Source organism: Lagenorhynchus albirostris, chromosome 2 (genome assembly GCF_949774975.1).
Source record: "Lagenorhynchus albirostris chromosome 2, mLagAlb1.1, whole genome shotgun sequence".
Classification (NCBI taxonomy): Eukaryota; Metazoa; Chordata; class Mammalia; order Artiodactyla; family Delphinidae; genus Lagenorhynchus; species Lagenorhynchus albirostris.
The window spans coordinates 126,113,551-126,140,108 of NC_083096.1; the positions used below are offsets into that span (position 1 = coordinate 126,113,551).

Sequence of the window (26,558 nt, forward strand, 5' to 3'; positions counted from 1 at the left end):
ACAGTTAATAGAAACATCAAAAAGCTATTCTGTAAGCTGTGCCTGACAAAGGAATTTTTTGTTACAATAGCACTAAGGAAACTATTGATGTATTTCATTGTAGTAACCAGTACAGTAATGCCAAATGAGATAAATTCATTAATAGGACACTGAAATGAGAATAGAAAATGACTTAGTCACAGCTGTCCAGTTTAGAATACATATTACTTTATGACTTTTTCTTCATTATGCTGACAATGATAACTGGTAGGAAAATAGATAATAAAGGAAGAGAGGTTTTAAAAAAGAAAACATGACAAATACATTATATTTTTGTAAGTCTGCCTATAGAGTAATCTTATTTAAAAATATATAAATGAACTTATATGAAAACTAAAGACATGTTATTTGCAAATAAACAGAAATTTGAGTGGAAATTATGAATATGGAGTATTTATTGCCATTCAGGTTAGGAAAAAATCCACAATATATATATTATTCACATATATAAAACCTCTATCACTGAAATTCTCATTTTTATAAATAGTTAAGCATTTTAGCACATAAATACATACTCTCCCCTCCCCCTCTATATCTACAAGCATTTCGGACATAAAGCTGAAAATTTCCTCAGTGTTAATAGTGTTTATTTTTAAATGTTTAAAGAATTTTTGTATGAAAATAGCTTTTTAAAATAAGTTTTTATGTTGAAACAATGTAAAAAATTATAAAAAACTTCAAAGTACTATACAAATAACTTTTCTGAACTACTCGATGGTAAATTGCAAACCTGGTGTCCCATCATTCCCCAGTACTTTAGTGTGTATTTGTTAGAAACAAGAACATTCTCCTACCAAACCAAAGCAACCATCCAAATTAGGAAATTAACATTGATACATTGCTACCATCTAATCATCAGACCCTACCCAAGTTTTGCCAGGTGTCCCAATAATTTTTTTTTAATAGCAGAAGAACCAATTCAGAAACACTGCTTTTAGTTATAATGCCTCTTTAGTCTTCAGTCTGAAACATTCCCTCCGTCTTTTCTTAACTTTCATGATCTAGCGTCTCTCATTAACAGTGCTTTAATGTACCTCTGGTTTCAATTTATATTTATAATTCAAGGGGATCTTTTTCTTAGAGTATTTCCAGATAACATACTATGCTTCTGCGCCTTCTGTGAATATATGTGTGTTGTGTGTGTGTCTTTAGACATTCACAGAGGGGGAATACTGTAGAGTTTCTGAACCTTTGTCTTTGGGTGGGGGGGAACACAATAAAAGCAATGATGCTCAAGGAATCAAATCATGTAAATAATAGATATATCATTTACTAGTTTTCAAGCTTACATAGCCTAGAAGTTTCAAAGTATCATTCATGCTTATACTTGGAAAGTCTTCCTTTCAATTATTCCTTAATGATTTTTTTCTATAGAGAGTCCAAAAATTGTCATAGATGATAGTGAAATAGAATTCAATTAACAACCCCAAAGAAAATTTGCTCAATAAAATGTTATATTTTGAGTGAATATACTAGAAACAGTTATATGATTAAAATAATCCACTCAACAAATTTGGTTCTTTAAAATTGAGAGGGCCCTCTATTTGGTGCTCTGTCATAGTATACTAGGTATTTTGACAAGGCTTATTTTACATAAAAAGCCAAATCTACTTCTAGGTGAAAATAAAAATGTGAAAACTCACAATGGGCTATGAATATATTGGAAATAGAGACAATTCAGATTTTACAATTAATATGTTTCTGGATTCCATAGCTTTTTCCAGCTTCACAAACAGTCTAGGATCTAAAAGAAGTCGTTGCTTACCATTTCTCTAATTGAATCCCTTCTCCTAACAACTCTTAGAGTTCCTTATCCACCAAGTTCATCCATTTTTCCCTTTTTGGATTTGTTCACCAGGGTTTACTTACTTATTGATATTTCCCCAGCAATTCCACTGCAACATGTTTGAAATTTTCCTCTCTTAGTTATTCTATTATGACAGCGGATCGAGGAATCACATTTCATGCCTTGTGTTCCCAGGTGGCAGGGCAAATATAAACATTAATATTAGCTTAACCTGTGTTTCCTTTCTTCATATTATTTCATATTTTTATAATTATCACAGACAAATTTACACAACATCATATTTTGGCTCAATTTGAAACAAAGTCACAGTCATAACGTTATCAACGGACAGGCCATATTTTAACTTTAAGGTTTCAGAAAAATTCTCATAAAAATGGAAAATGTTTATTTAAAGATAAAACCCACCATTATTACTAACCATTTGTATGTTGTTACGTTACCTCTATGGAAATGGTTCCTCAATTTCATTTTAAAATATTATCTTATCCCTTTATTTTCATCTTGACATATGTTTCTTAACTAAATGTATCACTTTTTAATGACAAAGTCAAAGAAATAAGTCATAATACTTTTGGACTTTCTTTAGTTGTTATAAATATTAATTGCCTTAATTTGAAATTATTTTCTTCCATTGTCATGACTTGGTTATTATATGTAACTTGAAACCACCTGAAGAAGAGAGACAGAGAGAGAGAGAGAGAGAGAGAGAGAGAGAGAGAGAGAGAGAGAGAGTGTGTGTGTGTGTGTGTGTGTGTGTGTGTGTGTGTGTAGGTTTAAAATTCAGGGCTCAGGTATCAGCCATTGAGAATCCACTAACCATTTATTCTTTTTGCCTTCATGATGCTCACCAAAGACTCATCTTATTTTAATATTTTGTATCTTATATTATTTTCTATGGGAAAAAATAATCAAGTGACACAAAATGTCCAGGTCACATGACAGATATTTCTCATTGTGAATCAATATATCAGCATTCTTGTTTATTTATTGAGTACTCCCCTATATGCTGGGCACTGCTTTAGGCATGGGAGATTCAGCAGTGACAAAACAGAAAAAATTCCTTTTCTGAACAGAACTTATGTTCTCCTGAGGAGATCATCTCCAAGCAAACAAAAAGTCAATACAATTTAGAGAACCATAAGTGTGAAAAATCAAACGGAAGAGTGAAATGGTATAAAGGCTAAGGGGGAGCAACCTTATATGATGTGATCGGGGAAAGCCTCCAAGGAGGCACCATTTGAAGAAAGATAGGAATCCTAAGGAAGCTCTAGCCTGAAAAGATTTGAGGTAAGAGAATTCCAGAGAGAAACAGATAGTGCAAAAGCTCCAAAATGGGAACAAACTCATTTTTGGACTACCCTTCAAAATTAATTAAGAGGATAATTCTGCTATGTGGACAAAGTTTATCATAGAAGTGAAAGGGTTTTTCTTTTTGGTTATCTAGTTTTTTCCAGATATTCAATGTCCTCAATTATTACACACAATCAAGAATGACTGTGTCAATGAGTTTTAAGCAAATGTGTACCTTAGGAAAGGAACAGTGTGAAAAAATTGATAATACTAAGTTCTATTTAATAATAGAATTTGTCCTAGAATCTGCACATATCAAAATGTCTCTATCAGTTTACTTTAAAGAGACATTTTAATGTGTTATATCATAATTCTTCACATTTTTACATTTTTCATAGCTTGCCAGGCATTTAGACTTTAAGACAGAAGATGAAAAGAAGAGAAGATCCCTGAAGACCTGATAAAGATTTGACATCTTGTTTGTGTCCATGAGGAAATCATGAGCTACCTCTTCTTGGAGTAATTATTAAAAAGTTAAATTGTTTTTCATAAAACTATCTTTCTTCCTTTATTTTCATTAGAAGTGTAAAAATAAAGGAAGTAGAAAGCTCTCATATGTCTATTACAGGTCTAGATTGGTGATCAGAAGGTACTACATATAATACATAGTAAAAACAGAGTTTATCTTTATTCACGACAGAACTTTCTGCAATTCTCATTTTTATAGACATCAAAACTAGGATAAAGTTCACCATACAAATGCATGCCCTTGGTTCTTCTGATTTTTGTCTATAAGGTAAAAAATAAGCATACTAGATTGAAAATAATTTTTCAGATTTTTTAAATGTAAAATGTAAAAACTGTAACAGCTATACAAATTGTACAAATATAACAGTCTACCAAGGAGACCCGGTGTCATTTCCACACATCTTTACAAATATTTTTAAAAATGCCAAACAAAGGTAAATGCATATTATTCTACTTATTTGAATTCTGTTTGATACTGGGCCACTGTCTCACAGCCTACAGAATACCCATTCACCAATTATGAGCACTGTTACTCATTACTCTGAACTGTTCACACATCTATCTCATATAAAGTCCATATTACCCATCTATGGTCAGGCTTTATATTTAAAATTTATATTTTAAAAATACATATTTAAAAACCTGACAACCTGTATCAGATTTATTTTTTATTTCATATCAAAACTGTTATTTAAGAGCAGAGGGGAAAGGATTCTCCTCCACACAATCAATATTTTCTCTTTGACCCAAATGTTCATGTTTAGGTGAAGGAGACAATTGCTCTTTCACCATAGTTTAGTGTGTAATTAGCCTTGTTTTCACTCTACTTTAAATGTAGACATTTAAAATATGGGGGATGGAAATGCATTTGCAGTAGATTAATGCTGAACAAGTAACACTTTCAACCATATTCGCATTTCTGTTTGTGCCCCCAATGTGGAAGAGGTGCCTTCCAAGACTATGCATAGTGCTTTGGCTTAGAGAAAGACCACTCAAAAGTGCAGGGTATCCAGATGTGGTGACATTCCTCCTTTTCACTTTCTTTCCTTGTCTTCCACTTATGGAGGAATGAATAGATGTTTTATCTATATGTATATATTTAAATTAAATCTGTATAATTATTGAAAGCTTTATGTTGCCCTGACAGAATTTTCGTACATATCTATGTAACAAAATGTACTTGAGAGTATTGTATTGATATAAAAAAATCAATGAAATTCAGTGTAGTTTTCTTAGAGAAGGAATATAAAAAGAAAAAAATAAAATTAAGTTTTGGTTCAGCAGACGAATATAAATATATATATGTATATATATACATATATATGTATAAATATAAAATATAAAATCTTGTGAAGGGGATGAGAAGTGTTCACAGTTTCTGTTGCTTGCATAACATTTGTAATTAGAAATGCATTTCACATTTAAGTATTTGTTAGTGTTTGCAATCTGGGACATGCTATTGTTACTAATGCCTATACTGAACTTTAAAATGTACTCAGTTGAGGCTACTTTAGGACAAATATTAATTGAATTATCCAAATCCTTAGGTCTCTAAATCCTGCTGATATGTTTCAAAAATTAATCACTGTACTCAATATTTTTCAGCAATACTGCAGGAGGGTTAAAATAGCAACATAGTACTTTCAATATTTTAACTGTAGCATATACAAGTCATAATTATTTATTTGAGTAAAAAAATCCCCACTTTAAATAATTTTTGAGTTTCAAAGATATTTTTTTCTGTACAGCACAAAATTCTATCATTAGACATAAATAAAGCAAAGCAGGATGAAACAAGTTTATTAAACTAAACATTGAATAAAATGTTGGAGATTAGTTTTGACATAAAAATATTCTGTATTTTTATGTAAACCAGATTTTGAACAGACTATTAAAAAGGTACAGTTTGAAAGAATGTATAAATATAAAATTTCTGCCAAATCATTTTAGGATCTCTAAGAACATTTTAATCATTTTTATGAAATATTTTTGTGTATTTTTGATTTAAAAACTGAAAATTATCTCAAACCATAAATTAACTTGAAATGTTAAACATTCTATTAGGTTGAACCTTTTGAAACTGTTGATTGTTTGGGGGCTATAAAAATGTCAGTTTCTTAAGTTTCAATGCAGTAACTTCCTGGTGTTTATGTTTAAGAAGAATCTTAAATGGACTCTTCCCACCTTCACTTGTAATTACACAGTTTTATAAAGCAGATACATTCTTAATATGAATCCCTTATAATACACTGTACATTTTAGCCTCTAGAAAAAAATTGTAGAAAAATTAACTCAATCATAATGACAAAGCATAGCCAAGATAAAAATAGCTGTCTTTTTCCTACTAGTGAAAAATCACAATTCAAATTTAGAAAATACTCAGCCACTTACTTTGGTAGAGTTTTCAAGTGATTTTCTCTTAACTCCAATATCCGCAATTTGGCAAGTCTGTAGAAATAAATTTAAAAATTGCTTCTTAATATTTCTCTATAAAACAATATTCTTATGGTAGAGTAAACTGTTACTTTATTATCCAAACAACTGTGTCCAAACATTACATACCATGGTTACAGATTTTTAAGAATTATGCAAATTGGTTATGAGTAGGGTTGCATCAACATTGGAGAATAACAAATATCCCTTTCCTAAAAATGAAGTTCTTTCAAAGATATCATTGAGACCAAGTCATCTAAGTCTCTTATGTTTTATAAAATTATATTCACTGTTGTTTGACTGTATGCATTCAACAGATTATTGAATATCTACTAAATACTAGATACTGCATTCACTGAAACATGGTGATACTTCCACTCAAGAGACAATAAATGAATTTTTAACACAAATAATATAGCATAGAGGTTAAAAGCTTGAGCTTTGTGATCAGACAGATCTGGGTAATATTCAGACTCTTTCATATCCTATCTGTTTTTTGCCGTGTGACACTGGGCAAATTAATTAACTCCTCATAACTCCAGTTTCCTCATCTATAATGAGTATGTGATAATAGTACAAAATTTATAGGGTTTTGAATATTAAATGATGTCATATAAAGCATAATGCCTGGCACACCATAAGTTTTAGTATGTGTTAGGTTATTACTATTCTTTAATTGAAAAATGGGAAAAGTGCTATAATATACCATATTTAATTGACTCTGAGATTAACATCTGAACATTTCAAGTGGATGCACATTTAAAAATGTATAGTATCATCTATCGTATGACAGTACTGGAGTTGGAATAATCTTGTGAAGGGGATGAGAAGTGTTCACAGTTTCTGTTGTTTGCATAACATTTGTAATTAGAAATGCATTTCACATTTAAGTATTTGTTAGTGTTTGCAATCTGGGACATGCTATTGTTACTAATGCCTATACTGAACTTTAAAATGTACTCAGTTGAGGCTACTTTAGGACAAATATTAATTGAATTATCCAAATCCTTAGTGATGTGGGAATATTTCACTATTTGAACTATACAATTCACCTACAAGGTCCCATATTTACTGTGCTTTTAGATATTCAACTAGTTCTCTTCTCCTTTCCTTTGTGTTTTGAGTTCCACCAAATTTCCAATTTAATTTTAATCTTATAACTCAATCTTTATTTGAAATAAAGTAATTTAGTTCTTCAGAGCATGGGTATATCACTAGTTAAAGAAGTTTCTTAAACATTTATATATCTCAAATCTTCATATTTGTACTGTTGTAATAATATTTTATGACTTAGTTTGGCCTTTAGGGGCACTAAATCTCAGGTTTTGGAAAGTATCTTAAAACATTCTTTGTTAAATTATCCAGCTGAAAGTTATAGAGCTTTTTAGATTACAATAATAAAATAGAGCATTTTTTTGGCAGACAATTCACATAAAATTTAATTCTAATTCCTAAGTGGTTTGGGTTTTGATATTATGTTATCTGATTGCCCAAATTTCTTCCCCTATATTAGGACTAGTAAAAAAGAACAGACAAAATGCAAAAGTGTGTCTTAGGGAGATAAACATTTCCTGATTTAATAAACCAAAGGTATATTTGTAGTGTTATCATCAGTACCAGAAGGAAAATCTACTTTATGTGGACAAATGGTGAAGTATCAATTCATTTAGAAATGAGACAAATGCTCTTTTGAATATCTGTGAATTTTCAGAACTTCCCAAGTGTATGGTATTCATAGGTATTGTGAAATCATGATCTACAAAAGTAAGGGAATTTGGAAGAAACTTTCGAGGTGATTTCTGTATGCAAATGGAGGCTGCTACCTGTTAAGGGACTTCATTATTCCACTGGGTTCTTCTTAATGTCATATATTAGCTTCTGCCAACAGATTGGTATCGAGTTACACTCAGTCAGTTATTTGAACAATTTTAAAGATGATCATTTAGAAAAATGCAGTTAACAATAAACTTAAAATGTCTTAACTTTCAAGATATATCTTTTATATTTAAAATAGCCAAGACATGGAAAGAAAGTTTCCATTGACAGATAAATGGATAAAGAAAATGTGTGCATATATATGTATGCATGTGTGTGTGTGTGTGTGTGTGTGTATATATATATATATATATATATATATATATATATAAAGCCATAAAGAAGAAAATCCTGCCATTTGCAACAACATGGATGGACCTTGAGGGCATTATGCTGAGTGAAATAAGTTGGGCAGAGAAAGACAAATACTGCGTGATCTCGCTTACATGTGAAATCTAAAAAGAAAAAAAAAACCTCATAGAAAAAGAGATCAGATTTGTGGTTACTAGAGGTGGGGGTGGGGTGGGGAAACTAGGTGAAGGTAGTCAAAAGACACAACTTTACAGTTATAAGATAAATAACTACTAGGGATGTAATGCACAACAGTATTACTATAGTTAGCACTGCTGTATGGCACATGGTATATTTGAAAGCTCCTAAGAGAGTAAATTCTAAAAATTTTCACAAGGCAAAAAACTTTTTCTTTGTAATTATATGAGGTAATGGATGTTAACTAAATTTATTGTCCTAATCATTTTGTAATAAATTTGTCATTACTATGTTATATACTTTAAACTCATATAGTGCTGTGTCAATTATACCTCAATAAAACTGAAAGAAAAAAATTCACTCTAGAACATCTAGAAAACATTGAAAATATAAAGATGGAAATAAAAATCATCCATAATTTCACTTCCAAGGAAATAGTCTTTTATTTCATGTACATTCATATTAGTATGGAAAACACAGTTTATATATAGCTATGATATGTTTTGAACATAACATCATAGGAATTAATAGATATTCCTCTAGGCAAGATTATAAATTGCTACATGGTATTGTCATATGGATGTACCATAATATATTCAACCAATCTCCTAGATGGATGTGTGCTTCCATATTTTTCATATTGTAAATAATGATAAACATCCTTGTCCATAAATCCTAGTGTGATACATGATGATATGATACATTTCTAGAAATGAATTACAAAGGCAGTGGTTGTAAATATTTTCAAATCTTTTAAAGCACACTGCCCTGCAAGGAGTATATAACATTCTGCAGTTTCATCAGCAGTGTGAGGTTATCTCTTTCCTCATGGTCTATAAATAACTTTACACTTTTTATAACATGCTAGAGCACAAAGCCCCTTTGTTGTCATATTAATTTGTACTATTTTTATTATTTATGATGATAAACATTTTTTGTGTTGCCAATTTGTACATTTATTATGAACTGCCAGTATGTGTCATTTACCCATTTTTTTCTAATGAGAACTTTAACTTCATACTCATTTGTAAGAATTCTTTATAAGTTAAGGATATAATTTACTTTCCATATTCAGTGGAAATATTTTCCTATTTATTGTTTTACCTTAATTTAAAAACTATTTTCTAATATTATTTTATTTTAAAAGCATTTTACGAATTCAAATCTATCCATTTATGATATTTTCTTTTGTTTCTATGCTATAAAGGCATTTTCCAACCCAAGAGTCAAAAATATCCATGTGCATATTTTTCCAGATCATTTCTGATTTTATTTTTTTATATTTAACTCTTTAATTCATCTGGAATTTGATTATTAATGACATGTAAAGACCTAACTTTATTTTTTGCAAAATGTTTCATTAATTGACATGGTCTCATTTACTGGACAAGAATGAGGGTGTCTTTAATTCCAATGGTCACTTTTGAAGCCTCACCTACTGGTGCTGGTACAGTACTTATCTAAAGTGAAAGACAATGTATCGTTTAAACTTCTTATTCTTACCTTCCAAAATTGGCTGGAAGAAATTCAAGAAAGGCATCATTCAGGTAGAGCTGGGTCAGGTTTAGAAGCTGTGTGAAGCCATCAGGGAGTCTAGAAAGGAGTTAAAGGTTTAGTCATTGCATAGATGTTGCCATAGAAACAGAACAAAAAATATATCTCTAAGGAGAAAAAATAGAAGTGTAATACATTTTCAACTCTCCTTCAGTATCACAGTAATGGAAGAATTTACTGAGCATGTTGTTACAGCTTGAAAATTTTGCCTGTTATTTAAATAAATTGGCATTCACCCACCTCCACACTGCTTTCCTATGCTGAGATTTATGTCATTGCCAAAGTCAGAGACATCATTTCTTACTGTTGCCCTAACCTTATACACACCAGTGAGATATTTTTATGGAAATTTCAAGTTGTATGGCATGTTTTGTAATTTTAAATTTAATGTTCTTTCTCAATAGCATATTCACATATATAGTCAGGCAATGCTATCTACTCATTCAGTTAATCATTAAAATTTGTCTACAGTTTGTGACAATGATGACTAAAACTGCCCAACATGAAAAGGGAAGGAGTATTTTGTCCCTTTAACTGATAATTTCTTTAACGCAGGCCCAACATACATGTACATTATAATTCAAATTGATCCAATTCATGTGCATTGAATAAAAACATTGTCACAGTAATTAAACTGAATCCTAAAGACTTTAAGAAGCACTAAAAGAGTTGAGAAAATATCCTATGGGAAAATCTTACTACTTAGATAAAACAATTATTTGAAATGTTTAAGTAAGTTTTACCAAAAAGATTTAACTCCAGGATTTTTCTTAAAAGGATATTATTTTTTAATAATTAAATTTCTACTTAAAAATTTTAATGTCTTTATCTAGGCTTTAGACAAGACCATATTCTTTCACAAAATACTTCTAAATACTGTTTATATCTGCTTTCCCCTAAAATTCCAACCTATCTCCTTCCTTGAATTTACTGACAAAATTATTTAAAGAGCTGCCTCTACTCACTATTTTTTACTTTACTCTGCAAGCTATTGCTTTCTGGCATCTACCCTAACTCTATTACTGAAACTGCACTCACCAAAGGCTCTTAAGCCCTAATTCCATTAACTTCATTTCATTTCGTAACCCACATTGCTTAGCAACAGTTGCCATCACTGATTGTTCTCTCCTTCTGGACTTCTAATATACTCTACCTGCTCTTCCCCCTACTCCTGGAAAACTATATCTGAGTTTCATTGCATGGTTTCTCTTCCTCTGACCAATCTTTGGTTATGAAATGTTTTATGTATATAAAAGAGTATAGCAGAACACTCTATACATAAATCACAGCAAGTTCCTTTTTGACCCACCCCCTGGAGAAATGGAGATAAAAACAAAAATAAACAAATGGGACCTAATGAAACTTAAAAGCTTTTGCACAGCAAAGGAAACCATAAACAAGATGAAAAGACAACCCTCAGAATGGGAGAAAATATTTGCAAATGAAGCAACTGACAAAGGAGTAACCTCCAAAATTTACAAGCAGCTCATGCAACTCCATATCAAAAAAACAAACAGCCCAATCCAAAAATGGGCGGAAGACTTAGACATTTCTCCAAAGAAGATATACAGATTGCCAACAAACACACAAAAGAATGCTCAACATCACTAATCATTAGAGAAATGCAAGTCAAAACTACAATGAGGTATCATCTCTCACCAGTCAGAATGGCCATCATCTAAAAATCTACAAACAATAAATGCTGGAGAGGGTGTGGAGAAAAGGGAACCCTCTTGCACTGTTGGTGGGAATGTAAATTGATACAGCCACTATGGAGAACAGTATGGAGGTTCCTTAAAAAAACTAAAAATAGAACTACCTTATGACCCAGCAATCCTACCACTGGGCATATAACCCTGAGAAAACAATAATTCAAAAAGAGTCATGTACCCCAATGTTCATTGCAGTTCTATTTACAATAGCTAGGACATGGAAGCAACCTGAATGTCCATCTACAGATGAATGGATAAAGAAGATGTGGCACATATGTACAATGGAATATTACTCAGCCATAAAAAGAAACGAAATTGAGTTATTTGTAGTGAGGTGGATGGATCTAGAGTCTGTCATTCAGAGTGAAGTAAGTCAGAAAGAGAAAAACAAATACAGTATGCTAACACATATATATGGAATCTAAAAAAAAAAAAAGTTTCTGAAGAACCTTAGGGTTAGGACAGGAATAAAGATGCAGACATAGAGAATGTACTTGAGGACACAGGGAGGGGGAAGGGTAAGCTGGGACAAAGTGAGATAGTGGCATGGACTCATATATACTACCAAGTGTAAAATAGATAGCTAGTGGGAAGCTGCCGCATAGCACAGGGAGATCAGCTCCGTGCTTTGTGACCACCTAGAGGAGTGGGATAGGGAGGAAGGGTGGGAGGGAGATGCAAGAGGGAGGAGATATGGGGATATATGTATATGTATAGCTGATTCACTTTGTTATAAAGCAGAAACTAACACACCATTGTAAAGCAATTATACTCCAATAAAGATGTTAAAAAAAAAGTATATATGTACCCACAGTATAATTTAATAAATAGAATCGGTACCTTTAACACCCTCTAGGTGACCCTCCCTGACTACATCTATTTGCTCCACAAATTCCTGAATGATGTTTACTTTTCTGCTTTTTAAGGAGTTTTACCACACCTATTTAAATCCCTAAGAAAAGAAAAAAAGTCACATGGTTTTGCATGTTTTTGAACATTATGTTGCATGTTTTTGAACATTGCATGTTTTGAACATCAAATCATACTATGAATATTTTTCTGAGACTTTTAATAATTCATATTATTAAATAATTCACTGATTAGTTAAATGAAATTCATTCATTTTGAGGTAGGTGACTGATCACCATAGCATAGTATTCCACTGTATGAATATACCACTATTTATTTATCATTCTCCATCTAATTGAACATTACAGCTGCTTCTAGTTTTTTGTTTGTATTTCTGTTATATGTTCTATTTATTTTTAACATATATTCTGGTGTACAAGAGTTTACTTAAGTTATATTTCTGGTTACAAGAGATTAATATCCCTATGAATAGGTCTCAGCTAATGACTAGAAGGAGTATAAATACCTCAGCTCCCTCACCCATTGTGCTTAACAAGTCTGTGATATATGTTTAAACTGTTTCCCAGCGTTTCCCACAAAGATTAAGGTCCAGTGGTCCATACTAGTAAATAGCTTGATAACATATCTTTAACTGGTATTTTCTTAGATTATTTTCTAAATATATTGCTTGAATTACTTTCTAAACTTTTCTGCTGGGGGACCCAAACTAAACACAATTAATATTTGTATATCAATTTGGTAGGAATTCTTTATACACTCTTAAGACACTGATCTTATATGTATAATTTTTGCTACAAATATCTTGGTTCAATTTGTATTTTGGAGTTGGATTGTTTGTATCTGGCTTCATAGAGGATGTTTCCATAAATTTGCTCCCAAAGGGAGGTAGGATTCATAAAAACAGAAAAGAGAGAGAAAGGAGGCAGGGGAGGAGTGAGGGGTTCTATAACATAGAGGTAAGAATTCACCTGAGATGGGTGACAAAGAGAAGATGAGTTCTAGAGGGAATACTTTATGTATAAGAGTATTAGAAATTAAGATTTGAGAATATTAGTAGGGGACAGGATTTATAGGATACTTAATGCTTGAGGCAAAGTTTTGAACTTTATCCTATAAGATTAAAAAGAATTTATTGTAGATCTTTGTTTTTCTCTATTTTTTGCTTTCTATAATACATTAGAGCTCATATGCTGATAGTAAAATAGTTTTTATGATAATGGCACAGATGTCCAATAGATTACAATTCAATTTAACTACTATCTTACTTTGATGTCCTTTTGGTTTCTATAGTCATTTGAGAAAATAAATCATTTATGACTTTTCAAAAAAGAAGATTAAAATGTGTAAAATGAGAAGAATGTTAAAACTTTTTATCTAATAATTTATTTTAACATTGTAACTATTAATAAATAAAAATCCTTTAAAAACACCAATTTTCTAGTTATAGGGACAGTTTGAACTACTCAGCTTACCTTAATCTATTTTTCCACACATGTATGCACTAAATGGTATTACATTGTACTACTTCTTTTGATAAAAAATATATTTCTTTAGGCTGCTTCTCTGGCAAAGTTAATCATGTAAGAAAATCTGGCTCTTACATAGAACACTTCTCTAAGGATTTAAGAATTGACTACACTGGGCAGATTCCAATTGCAAAATTGGACTGCCAAAAATAAGTTATATGAAAAAACCAGAATACAAAGTAAGAGAGTTGTTTCAGTCTGCTTATAAATAAAGATGTGTTGACACTGTATATCGAATATTTCTTTTCTAAAAATGTAGAATTAAAAGGTATATTTATACAGTATGTCTTGTTTAATAGCATGTGTATTTTTTATTTCAATTTACTTAAATAAGAATTTGTTGAATGGTTACTCTGCACTGAGATTCAAAATTAATGCTTTCTTCCTCATCTTCTCCACAGCATATTCATAGGTTTAGCAAAATGCTTATAACAATTATATTTTATACAAGTTTTGGGAATTTTTTATTCCTGGAATAGATTATACATTCTTTGAGGACAAGGAATTTTTTTAATCTCTGCAATAATCTAGTATTGTATTTTGAAAACATATTATTTGAAAATATATATTCAGTAGGTCTGCTAAACAGATATTCAACTTTATTCATTATTAATTTTATGGTATGATTTTGTAGCTTTAATAGTGACAGTGGTCCCACTTATCAACATCACAACTTCCAGAGGAACATACAAGGACCTGCAAGGAAGAAGATATTCCTTAGCAAGCTAGATAAACTCAATGAAGATGAAAGTCATGGGCTGTCTTTATCCTCCTCCAAGATACTCAATGAAATCCAACATTTTACACTAAGTAAGGGAACTCTAATGAAAGGTTTTCACATTCCTAAAGGCTTTCACATTCCTAAAGTAACTGTGGTTTTCCACATTTGACTGATTTATTAAAAAATTCAAAGTATTTTTAAAAATATATACTGGTAAACAATTCTCTCTCTAAGGAAACATTTTCATTTTATTAATGGCTGAAATTAAAAGTGGAGAAAAGGGAACATTCTTACACTGTTGGTGGGAATGTAAATTGGTACAGCCACTAAGGAGAACAGTATGGAGGTTCCTTAAAAAACTAAGAACTACCATATGACCCAGCAATTCCACTACTGGGCATATACCCAGAGAAAACCAGAATTTGAAAAGATACATGCACCTCAATGTTCATTTCAGCACTATTTACGATAGCCAGGAGATGGAAGCAACCTAAATGTCCATCAACAGAGGAATGGATAGAGAAGTGGTACATATATACAATGGAATAGTACTCAGCCATAAAAAATAACAAAATAAAGCCATGTGAAGCAACATGGATGGACCTAGAGATTGTCATACTGAGTAAAATAAGTCAGACACAGAAAGACAAGTATCACATGATATCGCTTACATGTGGAAACTAAAAAAAAGGGTACAAATGGATTTATTTACAAAACATAAGTAGAGTCACAGAGGTAGAAAACAAACTTATGGTTACCAGGGGATAAGGTGGGGGTAGGGATAAATTGGGAGATTGGGATTGACATATACACACTACTAAATATAAAATAGCTAACTAATAAGAACCTGCTGTACTGCACAGGGAACTCTACTCAATACTCTGTAATGGCCGATATGGGAAAAGTATCTAAAAAAAAAAAAGAGGGGATATATGTATATGTATAACTGATTCACTTTGCTGTACACCTGAAACTAACACAAACTGTAAATCAACTATACTCCAATAAAATTTTTTTAATTAGCATATTCAAATTGCAATAAAGAAAGCACACTAGAATCAGACACCTAAAATGTTTAGTGCTTGAGCACATGGGCATTGATGTCAGAAGACCTAAGTTTGAATCACAGTTCTTTCAATTATTTATCTGTAACTTTTACAGATCACTTAATCTTTGTAAGATTCAGTTTCCTTCTTTATAAAATGATCATACTAATATCCACTTCCAGAGTTGCTCCAATGAGTAAATGATTACCCACCCCATATTAAGAACTCACTAAACTGGAGCAATTTTATTACTTTTCCTTGGTATTGTTTTTATTCTGATCTTTCAAAATTAACTAGAATACTAATTTAAATACTTTTATCAGTGCTAATTTTATTGTTGGAATAGGCAGATTAAGATTGGCTGCAGACATCCTTGTTTCAACATTTTTCTTTTCTAATTGCATTTACTTTAGAAATTTAATGAAAACTTATTACAGGCATTTGACCTCCATTAGAACAGTTAAACAAAATTAAAATACAGGAAATATAAGTTTTGATTAAGAAGTCAATGTCAAATCTCCTACTCTAATTGGAAAGATATTTTACATCTAAATATTTTAATTTATAACCTTAAAGTTATAAAATTAACCTAACATTATCAGAGAACATTTAGAAAATAAAGAGAAAAGAAAAATGTTGCTCATAATTCCACCTCCTTAACACAACTATTATTACCATTTCATGTATTTAATTTTGATCTAATTTCCAGTTAATTATTTTAACATCACTGCAAACTTGTATCATGATTTCTCCCTTTACTTTGTAATTATCTTTCAATTTTGCTGCATAACCAGAGTGACTACATAATCTATCATTCAAACTAGGACACTTTGGAGTGTTAAAAGGGAACTATTATTAATCATGCCACATCAAGAGGTATAAACTGGGATGACTTGAGCAAACAGAGACATATGATCACCCTATAAATAATCTTTATAACCATCCAGTAGATGTACCATAATTTATTAGCGATTTCCTTATTGTTGAGCATTAAGAATGTACAGATTTTTCAAATTGTATCTTTTAATTTAAACCAAAATCAAAATGTTTCTTCAGGATTTGTGAAATATAATAAAAGGAGCCCAGGAATTTAAATACTATCTTTATGCATTTCCATATGTAAAAAGTTACATAGGTAATATTTATCTACTTCATAATTGCCGTGAAGATGAAAATGAAATAATCTAAAAGCCTGAGACATTCTAGGTTCTCAATAAATGTCGGTCCTTACTTTCTCATTGAGAAGTTGTTATTTCAATTTTATTTTAATAATTTTCACCAGTGACTTGGTTAAGGCATTCAGACTATACTATAAAGTTCACATCTAAAACTAAAACTAGTACGCTAACACTTAAAACTATAACTTTCATATTCTAGGGTTTTCATGACTTAACTACTTTGTAGATTTCTTGTATCTAAGAAGATAAACAGAAAAGCTATAAAGAAAAGTAAATGAAACCTAAGTCTATTTTTTAATAGAGCAAATTGATAATCTCTGGTATAACTGATCAAGTAAGAAAAGAAAGAAGACAAAAATTATTGATACCAGGAATGAAACAGAGAGCATCACTAGAGATATTATAGATATTAAAGGGCTAATAAAAAAATTATGAAAAATGAGGTACCAATAAGTTTGAAAACATATGAAATGTACACATTCCTGAAAAACACAAACTACCAGAAATCACTCAAGAAAAAATAGGCAACTTGAATAGTACTATACAGGAAAAAAAAATTCAGACTAATATGCCTCATGAATATAGATGGGAAAATCCTTACAAAATATTATCAAATCAGAGGCATTAATTTATAAAAAGTGTAATACTTCATGACCAGGTAGGGTTTATTTATATCATCATGTCAATAGATATTTTTTTAAGAAAAACTTTGACAAAATTCAATGTCTATTGACAGGGAAAAGTCTCAGCAAAACAGATTTCAAAGATTTGGCAGATTCTAAGGTGGACCCCATAATCTTTGCTTTCAGAAGTTCATGCCCTGGTAAAATCTTCTCTTCTTGAGTATTGGTAGGACTTGTGACTTGCTTCTAATCAATGAAATGTGGCAAATAGGATATGATGTCATTCTCATAACTATATTACATTATGTGACTCCATCTTGCTATGATACTCACTCTACTCTGCTGTTGGCCTCGAAGAAACAAGATGCTATGTTGTGGACTGCCTATGGAGAGGGTCACCTGGCTGCGAACTGCACCAGCCTTTAGGAGGCAAAAGAGGCTTCTAGCTGTCAGCCAGCAAAATGCTGGGGCTCACAGGTTTATAACAGCAAGAAAATGAATTCTGCCAATAATTTGAATGAGCTTGAAAATGTATTTCTCTCCAGTTGAGCCTCCAGATGAGACTGCAGTTTGATCCCTTGATGGTAGCCTGGTGAAACTCTCAAACAGGGAACCCAGCTACAGCATGACCAGATTTCTGACCCACAGAAACTTAGAGATAGTAAATATGTGTTGTTGTAAACCACAAAGTATGTGGTAATGTCTTACACAGCATTATAAAACTAACACAGATTTTGGTATCTGGTATTGGGATTCTGCTGTAATAAATTCCTAAAAATCGTGGAGCGGCTTTGGAACCAGGAAGTGGTCAGAGATTGCATGACTGTTCAAGAGCAGCATAGAGAAAGCCTTGATTTTCTTGAAAAGTTTGAAAGTAGAAATCTAAACTCTGACAGCTCTGCTGGTAAAAGCTCAAAAGGAAGTGAGAAATGTATTATTTTAAATTCCCTCAGCCTGATAAAGGGAATGTATTAAAAAAAAAAGTAACAATCATATATAATGGTGAAAGTCTGAATGCTTTCTCCCTAAGATTGGGAACAAGGCAATAATATCTGTTTTCATCTCTTCTATTCAACATTATACAGGAGGTCCTAGCCAGGTCAATAAGGCTAAATAAATAAATAAAAGAAGTACAGATTGAAAAGGATGAAATAAAACTGTCTTTATTCACAGGTAACATGATAGTCTACATAGAAAATCACATCCCTTCCCCCACAAAGCTACAAAGTATTTACTAGTACTAATAAGTGAATCTAATAAAGTTGCAGGATATAAGGTCAATATACAATAATCAATTATATTTCTATGATAGGAAAATTATTTGTAATTGTCCCCAAAACATGAAATACTTGAAATAAGATGAACAAAACTTGCACAATATTTGTAAACTTAAATCTACAAAACATTGATAAAAATTTTTAAAAGATCTAAATAAGTATAGAGATATATTATGTTCAGAAAAAGGAATACTCAATATTTTTGACATGTCAATTCTGCCCAAATTGGTCTACAGATTCAATAAATCCTTATCAAAATTCCATATTTTTTAGCAAGCTGATTATAAAAATTATATGGAAAAGCAAAGGGCACAGAAGAGTCCAAATAATTTTGATAAAGAAGAACAAAGTTGAAGGACTCACATTCCCTGACTGTGTGAATTACTACAAAGCTACAGTAATTAAGATAGTATAAAACTGGTGTTAGGAGAGGCATATAGATTAACATAAAAAATAGAGAATTCAGAAATGGATCCAAACACATATGATCAATTGATTTACAAAACAGGTACTCTGATAATTTTATAAAGAAAGGATAGGGCTTCCCTGGTGGCGCAGTTGTTGACAGCCCGCCTGCCGATGCAGGCGACACGGGTTTGTGCCCCGGTCCGGGAAGATCCCACATGCCGCGAAGCAGCTGGGCCTGTGAGCCATGCCCACTGAGCCTGCGTGTCCGGAGCCTGTGCTCCACAACGGGAGAGGCCACAACAGTGAGAGGCCCGTGTACCGCAAAAAAAAAAAAAAAAAGGATAATCTTGGAACTGGAACAGTTGGATATCTATATGCAATAAATAAATAAAAAAGAGAACCACAACCCTCACACCTTACATATATTTACAAAAATCAACTTTAAATGGATCATAGACCTAAATGTAAAACCAAAACTACAAAAGTTCCAGAGGAAAATCTTTATGACTATGAATTTAGTAATGATCTCCTAGACAGGGACAAGAAGAATAAACTATAAAATAATTATAAATAGGGCTTCATGAAAATGAAAATCTTTTTATATTTGAAAGTCACTATTTAGGAAGTGAAAAGATAAGTCATAAGAGCAAACAAATATCTGATTTTTAGCCAGAATTTATAAAGAATTCTTATAATTCAATAATAAAAAGACAAGTCAATAAATATGAACAAAAAATCTGAACTTTTAACAAAGAAGCAATACAGATTGTAAATAAATACAAGGAAAGATTCTAATTTGACATTTAAACTATAAATTAAAACTACAATGAGATATGACAATGAGATAATATATCTACTAGACTGGCTAAAATAGAAAAAAAAAAACTGACAGTACCAAATGCTGACAATAATGAGGAACAATGGAAACTCAGATTGCTGCTTGGAATGCACAATGAAATAGTTATTTTGGAAAACAGTTTGGAAATTTCTTAAAATGTTATGCATACATGTACCATACTCCAGAGAAAACTACTCCTAGGTGTTTACCCAACAGAAGTGAAAACAGATGCTTACACAAACACCTGTACAGAAAGGTTTATATCCACTTTATTCATAAGATCCCCAAACTGGAAACAACTTAAAATTCTATCAACTGAGGAAGAGATAAACAAATTGTGTTACATTCATACAATGGAATTCTACCTAGAAATAAATGGGAATGTAGTACCAATTCTTGAAATGTCAGGAATAAACCTCAAAATCAGTGTTAAGAAAAAAACCACAAAGTATGACACCATTTATATGATATTTTGGAAAAGGCAAAACCATGGGGACAGAAATCAGATCAATGGATGACTGGGCTGAGGGAACTTTTTGGGATGATGGAAATAGTCTATATATTAATGATTATGGTGATTCCGTAACTATATACATTTGTCAAAATTCACTGAGCCATACACCTAAAAGAGTGAATTTTACTGTATGTGAATTATTGGGTTGGCCAAAAAGTTCGTTTGGGTTTTTCCATACATCTTAGGGAAAAATACAAATGAACTTTTTGGCCAACCCAATATATCTTTAAAAAAAAACGCTGACTTTAAAATTGATATACTATTTAAATTGACTCTTTTTTGAGTAATATTTTAATGAATTCCCAAACTTTCTTTTAGTGTTAGACATTTTTTGATGAAATCAGTTATATTCATTTATCTTTTAAAAAGTTAAATATATGAAAAGAATCCAGAGGCATAGCCAACAAAACTATAGATTTTAAGCTTTTTAATATGTAATTTATCATCTGACTTCTACCCTCAAAGACCTGACCACGATTCCTAAATACAATGAGCTATTAGAACTAAAGAGCTAGAAATCAAAATAATTCATCATCTGCCCTAGATTATGACTTAAGTCAAGGACATGTCTATAGTCCTGTTGTGATAAGTTACCAATATTTATTTCTTTTATGAGAAAGTTGCATTTTGGTCTAAGTGTTTTGGAGAATACTTTTCACGTTTTTCTTTCCCCTCACCATATTCCACATTTGAGGTAGAATATGGTTTATTCAAACATAGTTTATTCCTTGATGTTTCACACTTTCTACTAAAGGCCTCAAATTATTTCACAAACCATTCACTGTAAAGAGCCTCATCTAAACTTCTACCTCATTCTTTTACATTCTATTTCATTTCTAGTTTCACCTACATCCTCTTTTCATGATCCATAGAGAAACCATCCTCACTACTCCCTCTCCTCAACCCTATTGGTGAAAATTTTCCCTTTAAATTCCCTTTGATAAACTTCCTTTTGTCTTTTACTGGAAACACTAGATTCATTCAATGCCTTTCCTATGAACTTCAGTTTCTCCCAGTGTCCCCATCTTCACGTGGACAAAGGACTGAGGGATTTTGCTCAAATCCTGTCAGTGTTTGTATTATTAAAATGCCAGTCTTACTTTGCAACTCATTATCTGCATCCCAATACCACTGATTAATTTCATCCACTTCCAAATGTTACTACAACTTTCAATAGACTTTCTAGATTTTACATCCACTTCCACAGATAAGTGACTTTAACATTCAGGTCCAGGGCTTACCCAATCCATTCACTTCATGGTTTCTTCACCTATTTGATTCCACAATACACACTATCACTATGGCATATCATAATTTGAAACATGGTCACATGCTGGGTTTCACTTTCCCTTGGCATTTCTCTACTAACAGATCATGACACACAAATACCCTATTTCTGATCACAGTATTTTTACCATCCATGTCTTCCATTAGGCTATCCTCACAGAATTGTCTTTTTGCTCTTCCTGTGATATCTGGTACCTAAATACAGTACTCCCTTTTTCTGATCATACTTAATTCATTTTCCACCTTGAATCGCATGACAGCTATTTGCATGCACCTTATACATTTGCACTCTCTTGAACTTTCATCAGAACCTTGATGCTAATTTTCCAGCATGACCATAACTAATAACTGTTTTCTTAGTTTTGGCGCTCTTCCATGGAATGTTGCTTGAGAACCACAAAAAATGATGACACGGTTTCCTTCAAAGTAATGCCATCTTGTGTCAATTAGGCCTTCATTTTTACTCAGCAATGCTTTTACTCATCTTTTATTGAACTATCCTGATTTGATTATTCCTTTCCCATCATTCTATTAAACTGAATTTTAAATACAGCATTTAAAATTCATTTACTATGTGAGTTTCCTTTATCTTGGTACATTATTATCCAATGGAAATATAAAGATAAATAAAATGTAATCACTCATACTCACTTAGAAATGGGATTGACACTGGCTTCAATAATTGTTAAACACTTACAGCACTTTATGTTTTCTGGAAATTCTTGTACACCTAAAATTAAGAAAATAGTACATAAAATATACTAAACAATAGTTTTAATATTAAGAATAATTAATTAAATACACAGTGTAAACACCATATGGGTAATCACATGTAAGAATAATAACTTATTAATATAATACATTAGTTTTATATAATATACATACATTTAAAAAATATGAGTGTTAAATAATATTTTATGATAGTAATAATTGGAAATTAGATATAAAATTGAGGACAATTTAGCATAGGATATACCTTGGCTGTTTACTAATCTAAAGAAATAAAAATAGTTGGGATTATTTAGTTATTATAGTGCTGCTACAAAAGAAAGGGGAAATCAGCAGATATAAGAAAACAGAAAATAAAATCTTTACTCCCTTCATTTTGTATGATTGAGAAGATTGAACATGTACAATGTAAATACCTAAGGAGAATTCACAAAACCAATAGATATTCCCAAACTATTAAGAAGCTCTAACACATTTGGTGCACCTCTTTCTTGTTGGCACAGAGTGCAGCTCTACATCTGCCTGAAAGGGTGACAAAGTGAGCAATCCTTCCTGGGATCCTCTCTGGAGTCTCTGAGGTAGCCAGCCTGGCTGACTGCCCTTGGAGAACTGCTCATCTGCTGTCACAGCTGTGCTGTTGGCTATGTGACAGAAAAACACAAGTTTTTCTTACTGGAAATCAGTAAGCCAAAACCCAATCCATAAATTAGGATTTTATTCAGAGGAATAAAAGATGTGGAGGATGCTTCAATCCGTTGATACAAATGAATTAAATATATAGTTGGCCCTCCATATCCACAATTTCCACATCCACAGATTCAACAAAGCGCAGGTAGAAAATATTAAAAAAAAAAAAAAAACTCAGAAAGTTCCAGAAAGCAAAACTTGAATTTGCTACACACTGGCAACTATTAACATAGCATTTGCATTTCATTAAGTATTATAAATAATCTAGAGGTGATTTAAAGTATACAGATGGGTGTGCATAGGTTATATGTAAATACTACGCCATTTTATATAAGGAACTTGAGCACCTGCGGATTTTGGTATCTGCAGGGAGCCAACCAATTTTGGTATTTTCTGGAACCAATCTCCCACAGATACTGCGGGATGATTGAAATAAGCCCTACAAAAATTAGAAGGGAAAACAGCTATATGAAGCCATTCCTATATCCCTGCAGTACTGCTTGCTCTCAATTTTTGAAACTATTGTTAAGTGTTTAAAAAAATGTCTATGAAGTACTAGTCCTGCCAGGTGCTTCATATAAGACAGAAGGATAAGGAACACTTTGTGGTAGGATTTAGTTGAACTTTTTGATGATAGATAATCAAGAAAGAAAACCCTCCACCTTCCTAGATTCTGTTGACATAGACCACCATGTCCACAGGATTTGAAGGTCCAGAGAAGCAGCAGGAGGAGAGCCAAACCAAACAAGTCATTTACCAATGCAAAGTGAGGGTATGAAAGATGGTGTGAAGGCATTTCTCATGCCACTTCTCTCTATGTGAAGATTCACCAGAAACTGTGCTGTCCTAAAATTATTGCTGAAGGATTTTGCCTTCTTAATAAAATCCTAAGGAAGTTTAGGAGCACCATTACGTATGAATTGAATGAGAAAAACAATTACCCTTTTTGGAAAGGTCATAACACCTAGAGCTGCCCTTATTAACTAGAGGTTAACAAAATGGCACAGAAGTCAATAACATAACCCTTAGCTATCCTCAACTTTTACCCTGAGCATTCATAGTCACTTCGGATATCTGCAACCAACAGGAGTATAAGGCTTTTACTTTTCTCCCTTTAGCTTTTTCTGCCCGGTTACCAATCTGGGCTCATTACAAGCCAGTGTGCCTGATGCCTTATCTCCACAGGTGCCTGCCTTAGGATGATATTTCCTGAAATTATATGTAAACAAAGACATGGAAGGAGAAGCAAATTAAAGTACGATTTTAAAGAAAAGACTGTAGTGTATCTCTTTATCTTCTGCTGAAAATGGAATTCCCTGCTGTGGTGAAAATGCTACCACATTATTTGTTAAAAAAAAACTCACATTATGTTGTTTACAGTTAAACTTAAAATTGTTCAGAGCAGAGTCCATTGGATTAAAATGGAATCCCAACGTTATAATTTACCGTTTGGGTAACCCTAGGCAAGTCATTTAAATGTTCGATGTCTTAGTTTCCTACTCTGAAATATGATTATTATATAAATGGTTTCATCAGAGAGTTGCAGAGAGGATTGACGGAGATAAAGCAAGTAAAGTAATTGGCACAAAGTGCTGAATATCTGTTATCTATAATTATTAGAAACAAATAGAAGCAGAGGGTGTCCGTCAACAAAGGAACCAACAATCATGTCGAGATGAGCTGGCTAGTATAAACTTGTAAAATTTATCTACCTAAGAGAACAACAAAGAGGTAGGAATTAGTGTGCTGAAAAGAATATCTCAATATCTTATCAATATAATAGCTGCAATAAATGCTCTTGCAGATGGGAAGTAAATAATAAACATATTTATAAATAAATATTTGTATGTTATAATGTAAACATATATAACTAGTCTATGCTGAGCAATATTTTTGTATTTTTGTAGAGGTTTTTATAGCTGCTTAATGTGCTTATGAAAGTCAGAACACATTTGGAAAAATAGGTTGCCAGGGGAACTTTACCATATATACTAATATATGGACCTTAGATTTTAGGAAAAGTTCTTAGAGCATATCTTTAACTTATAGTTCAGTCTAAACATGGAGAGGTACTAAAGCATAGTAGTTAAAAGCATGGGTTGGAAGGATGACCTAATCTCAGTATTGTCACTTAACTAGCTATGTAATCTTAGTCAGACATTTTAATATTTGAACGTCACTTTCTCATTTCTTGCCTAATTCAAAGGGCTGTTCCAATTATTAGATAGCATGTTGTAAAGCACTTACTATCATGTCAGCCACTTAATAAGTATCTAATAAATACTAGGTAAAATTCATGTATTAATAAGAGGAAAGTTAACTTACATTCCTTTATGCCACTGTGTAAAATAATTTAATTTTCTTAATAATCCTTTGAGGAAGATATATTAGGCAATATTATTTTCATCTTATGGATGAAGAATCACGCATTCACAAAGATTAGGTAACTTATTTAAATACCTAATGGATGTTTATAGATGGGAACGAATATAGGTGGGATTTATTTAATATTTTTTAACACCATGTCTATTGTTCCTCTTTATTACGTTACTTTATTACATTACTTATTAAAATTTACATTACTTATTGTAATATACATTACTTACTAAAATAACACCATGTTTATTGTTCCTCTTTATTACGTTATTATATTAAAAATGTAGAGCCGACATTTTTTTTTAAGCATCTTGCTTCTTTTCCTTTTTTTTTTTTTAAATTTATTTTTGGCCTTGCCAACCAGCTTGCAGGATCTTAGTTCCCGGACCAGGGATCAAACCTGCGCCCTCGGCAGTGCAATCGCGGAGCCTAACCACTGGACCGCCAGGGAATTCCCCGTAGCGCTCACATTTTTATTAACCAATTTTTGAGACTGGTCTGTCTGGTCCTCTGAAACACAGTGTGTTTGATTTTTTAAAAAGTTATAAATACATATATTTATACACATATATATTGTTATAATATATATAAATGTACACACACTATTCAATTCTAAAAAAGTTCATACACACTTTTTTTTTTTTTTTTTTTTTTGCGATACGCGGGGCTCTCACTGTGTGGCCTCTCCCGTTGCGGAGCACAGGCTCCGGACGCGCAGGCTCAGCGGCCATGGCTCACGGGCCCAGCCGCTTTGCGGCATGTGGGATCTTCCCAGACCGGGGCACGAACCCGTGTCCCCTGCATCGGCAGG

At 32.1% G+C, this 26,558-nt stretch overlaps 1 protein-coding gene across 1 annotated transcript in view; it reads right to left on the minus strand.

Moving 5' to 3' along the window:
- The window catches only part of LRRC7 (leucine rich repeat containing 7), a 507,812-nt gene that overhangs the window by 233,377 nt on the left and 247,877 nt on the right, over positions 1-26,558 (minus strand). The window contains exons 5-7 of the mRNA XM_060142541.1: positions 22,607-22,685; positions 9,905-9,994; positions 6,056-6,112 (exon numbers count right to left, since the gene is read on the minus strand). Coding sequence (XP_059998524.1) covers positions 6,056-6,112; positions 9,905-9,994; positions 22,607-22,685 — 226 coding nt within the window. The remainder of the gene's footprint in view (positions 1-6,055; positions 6,113-9,904; positions 9,995-22,606; positions 22,686-26,558) is intronic.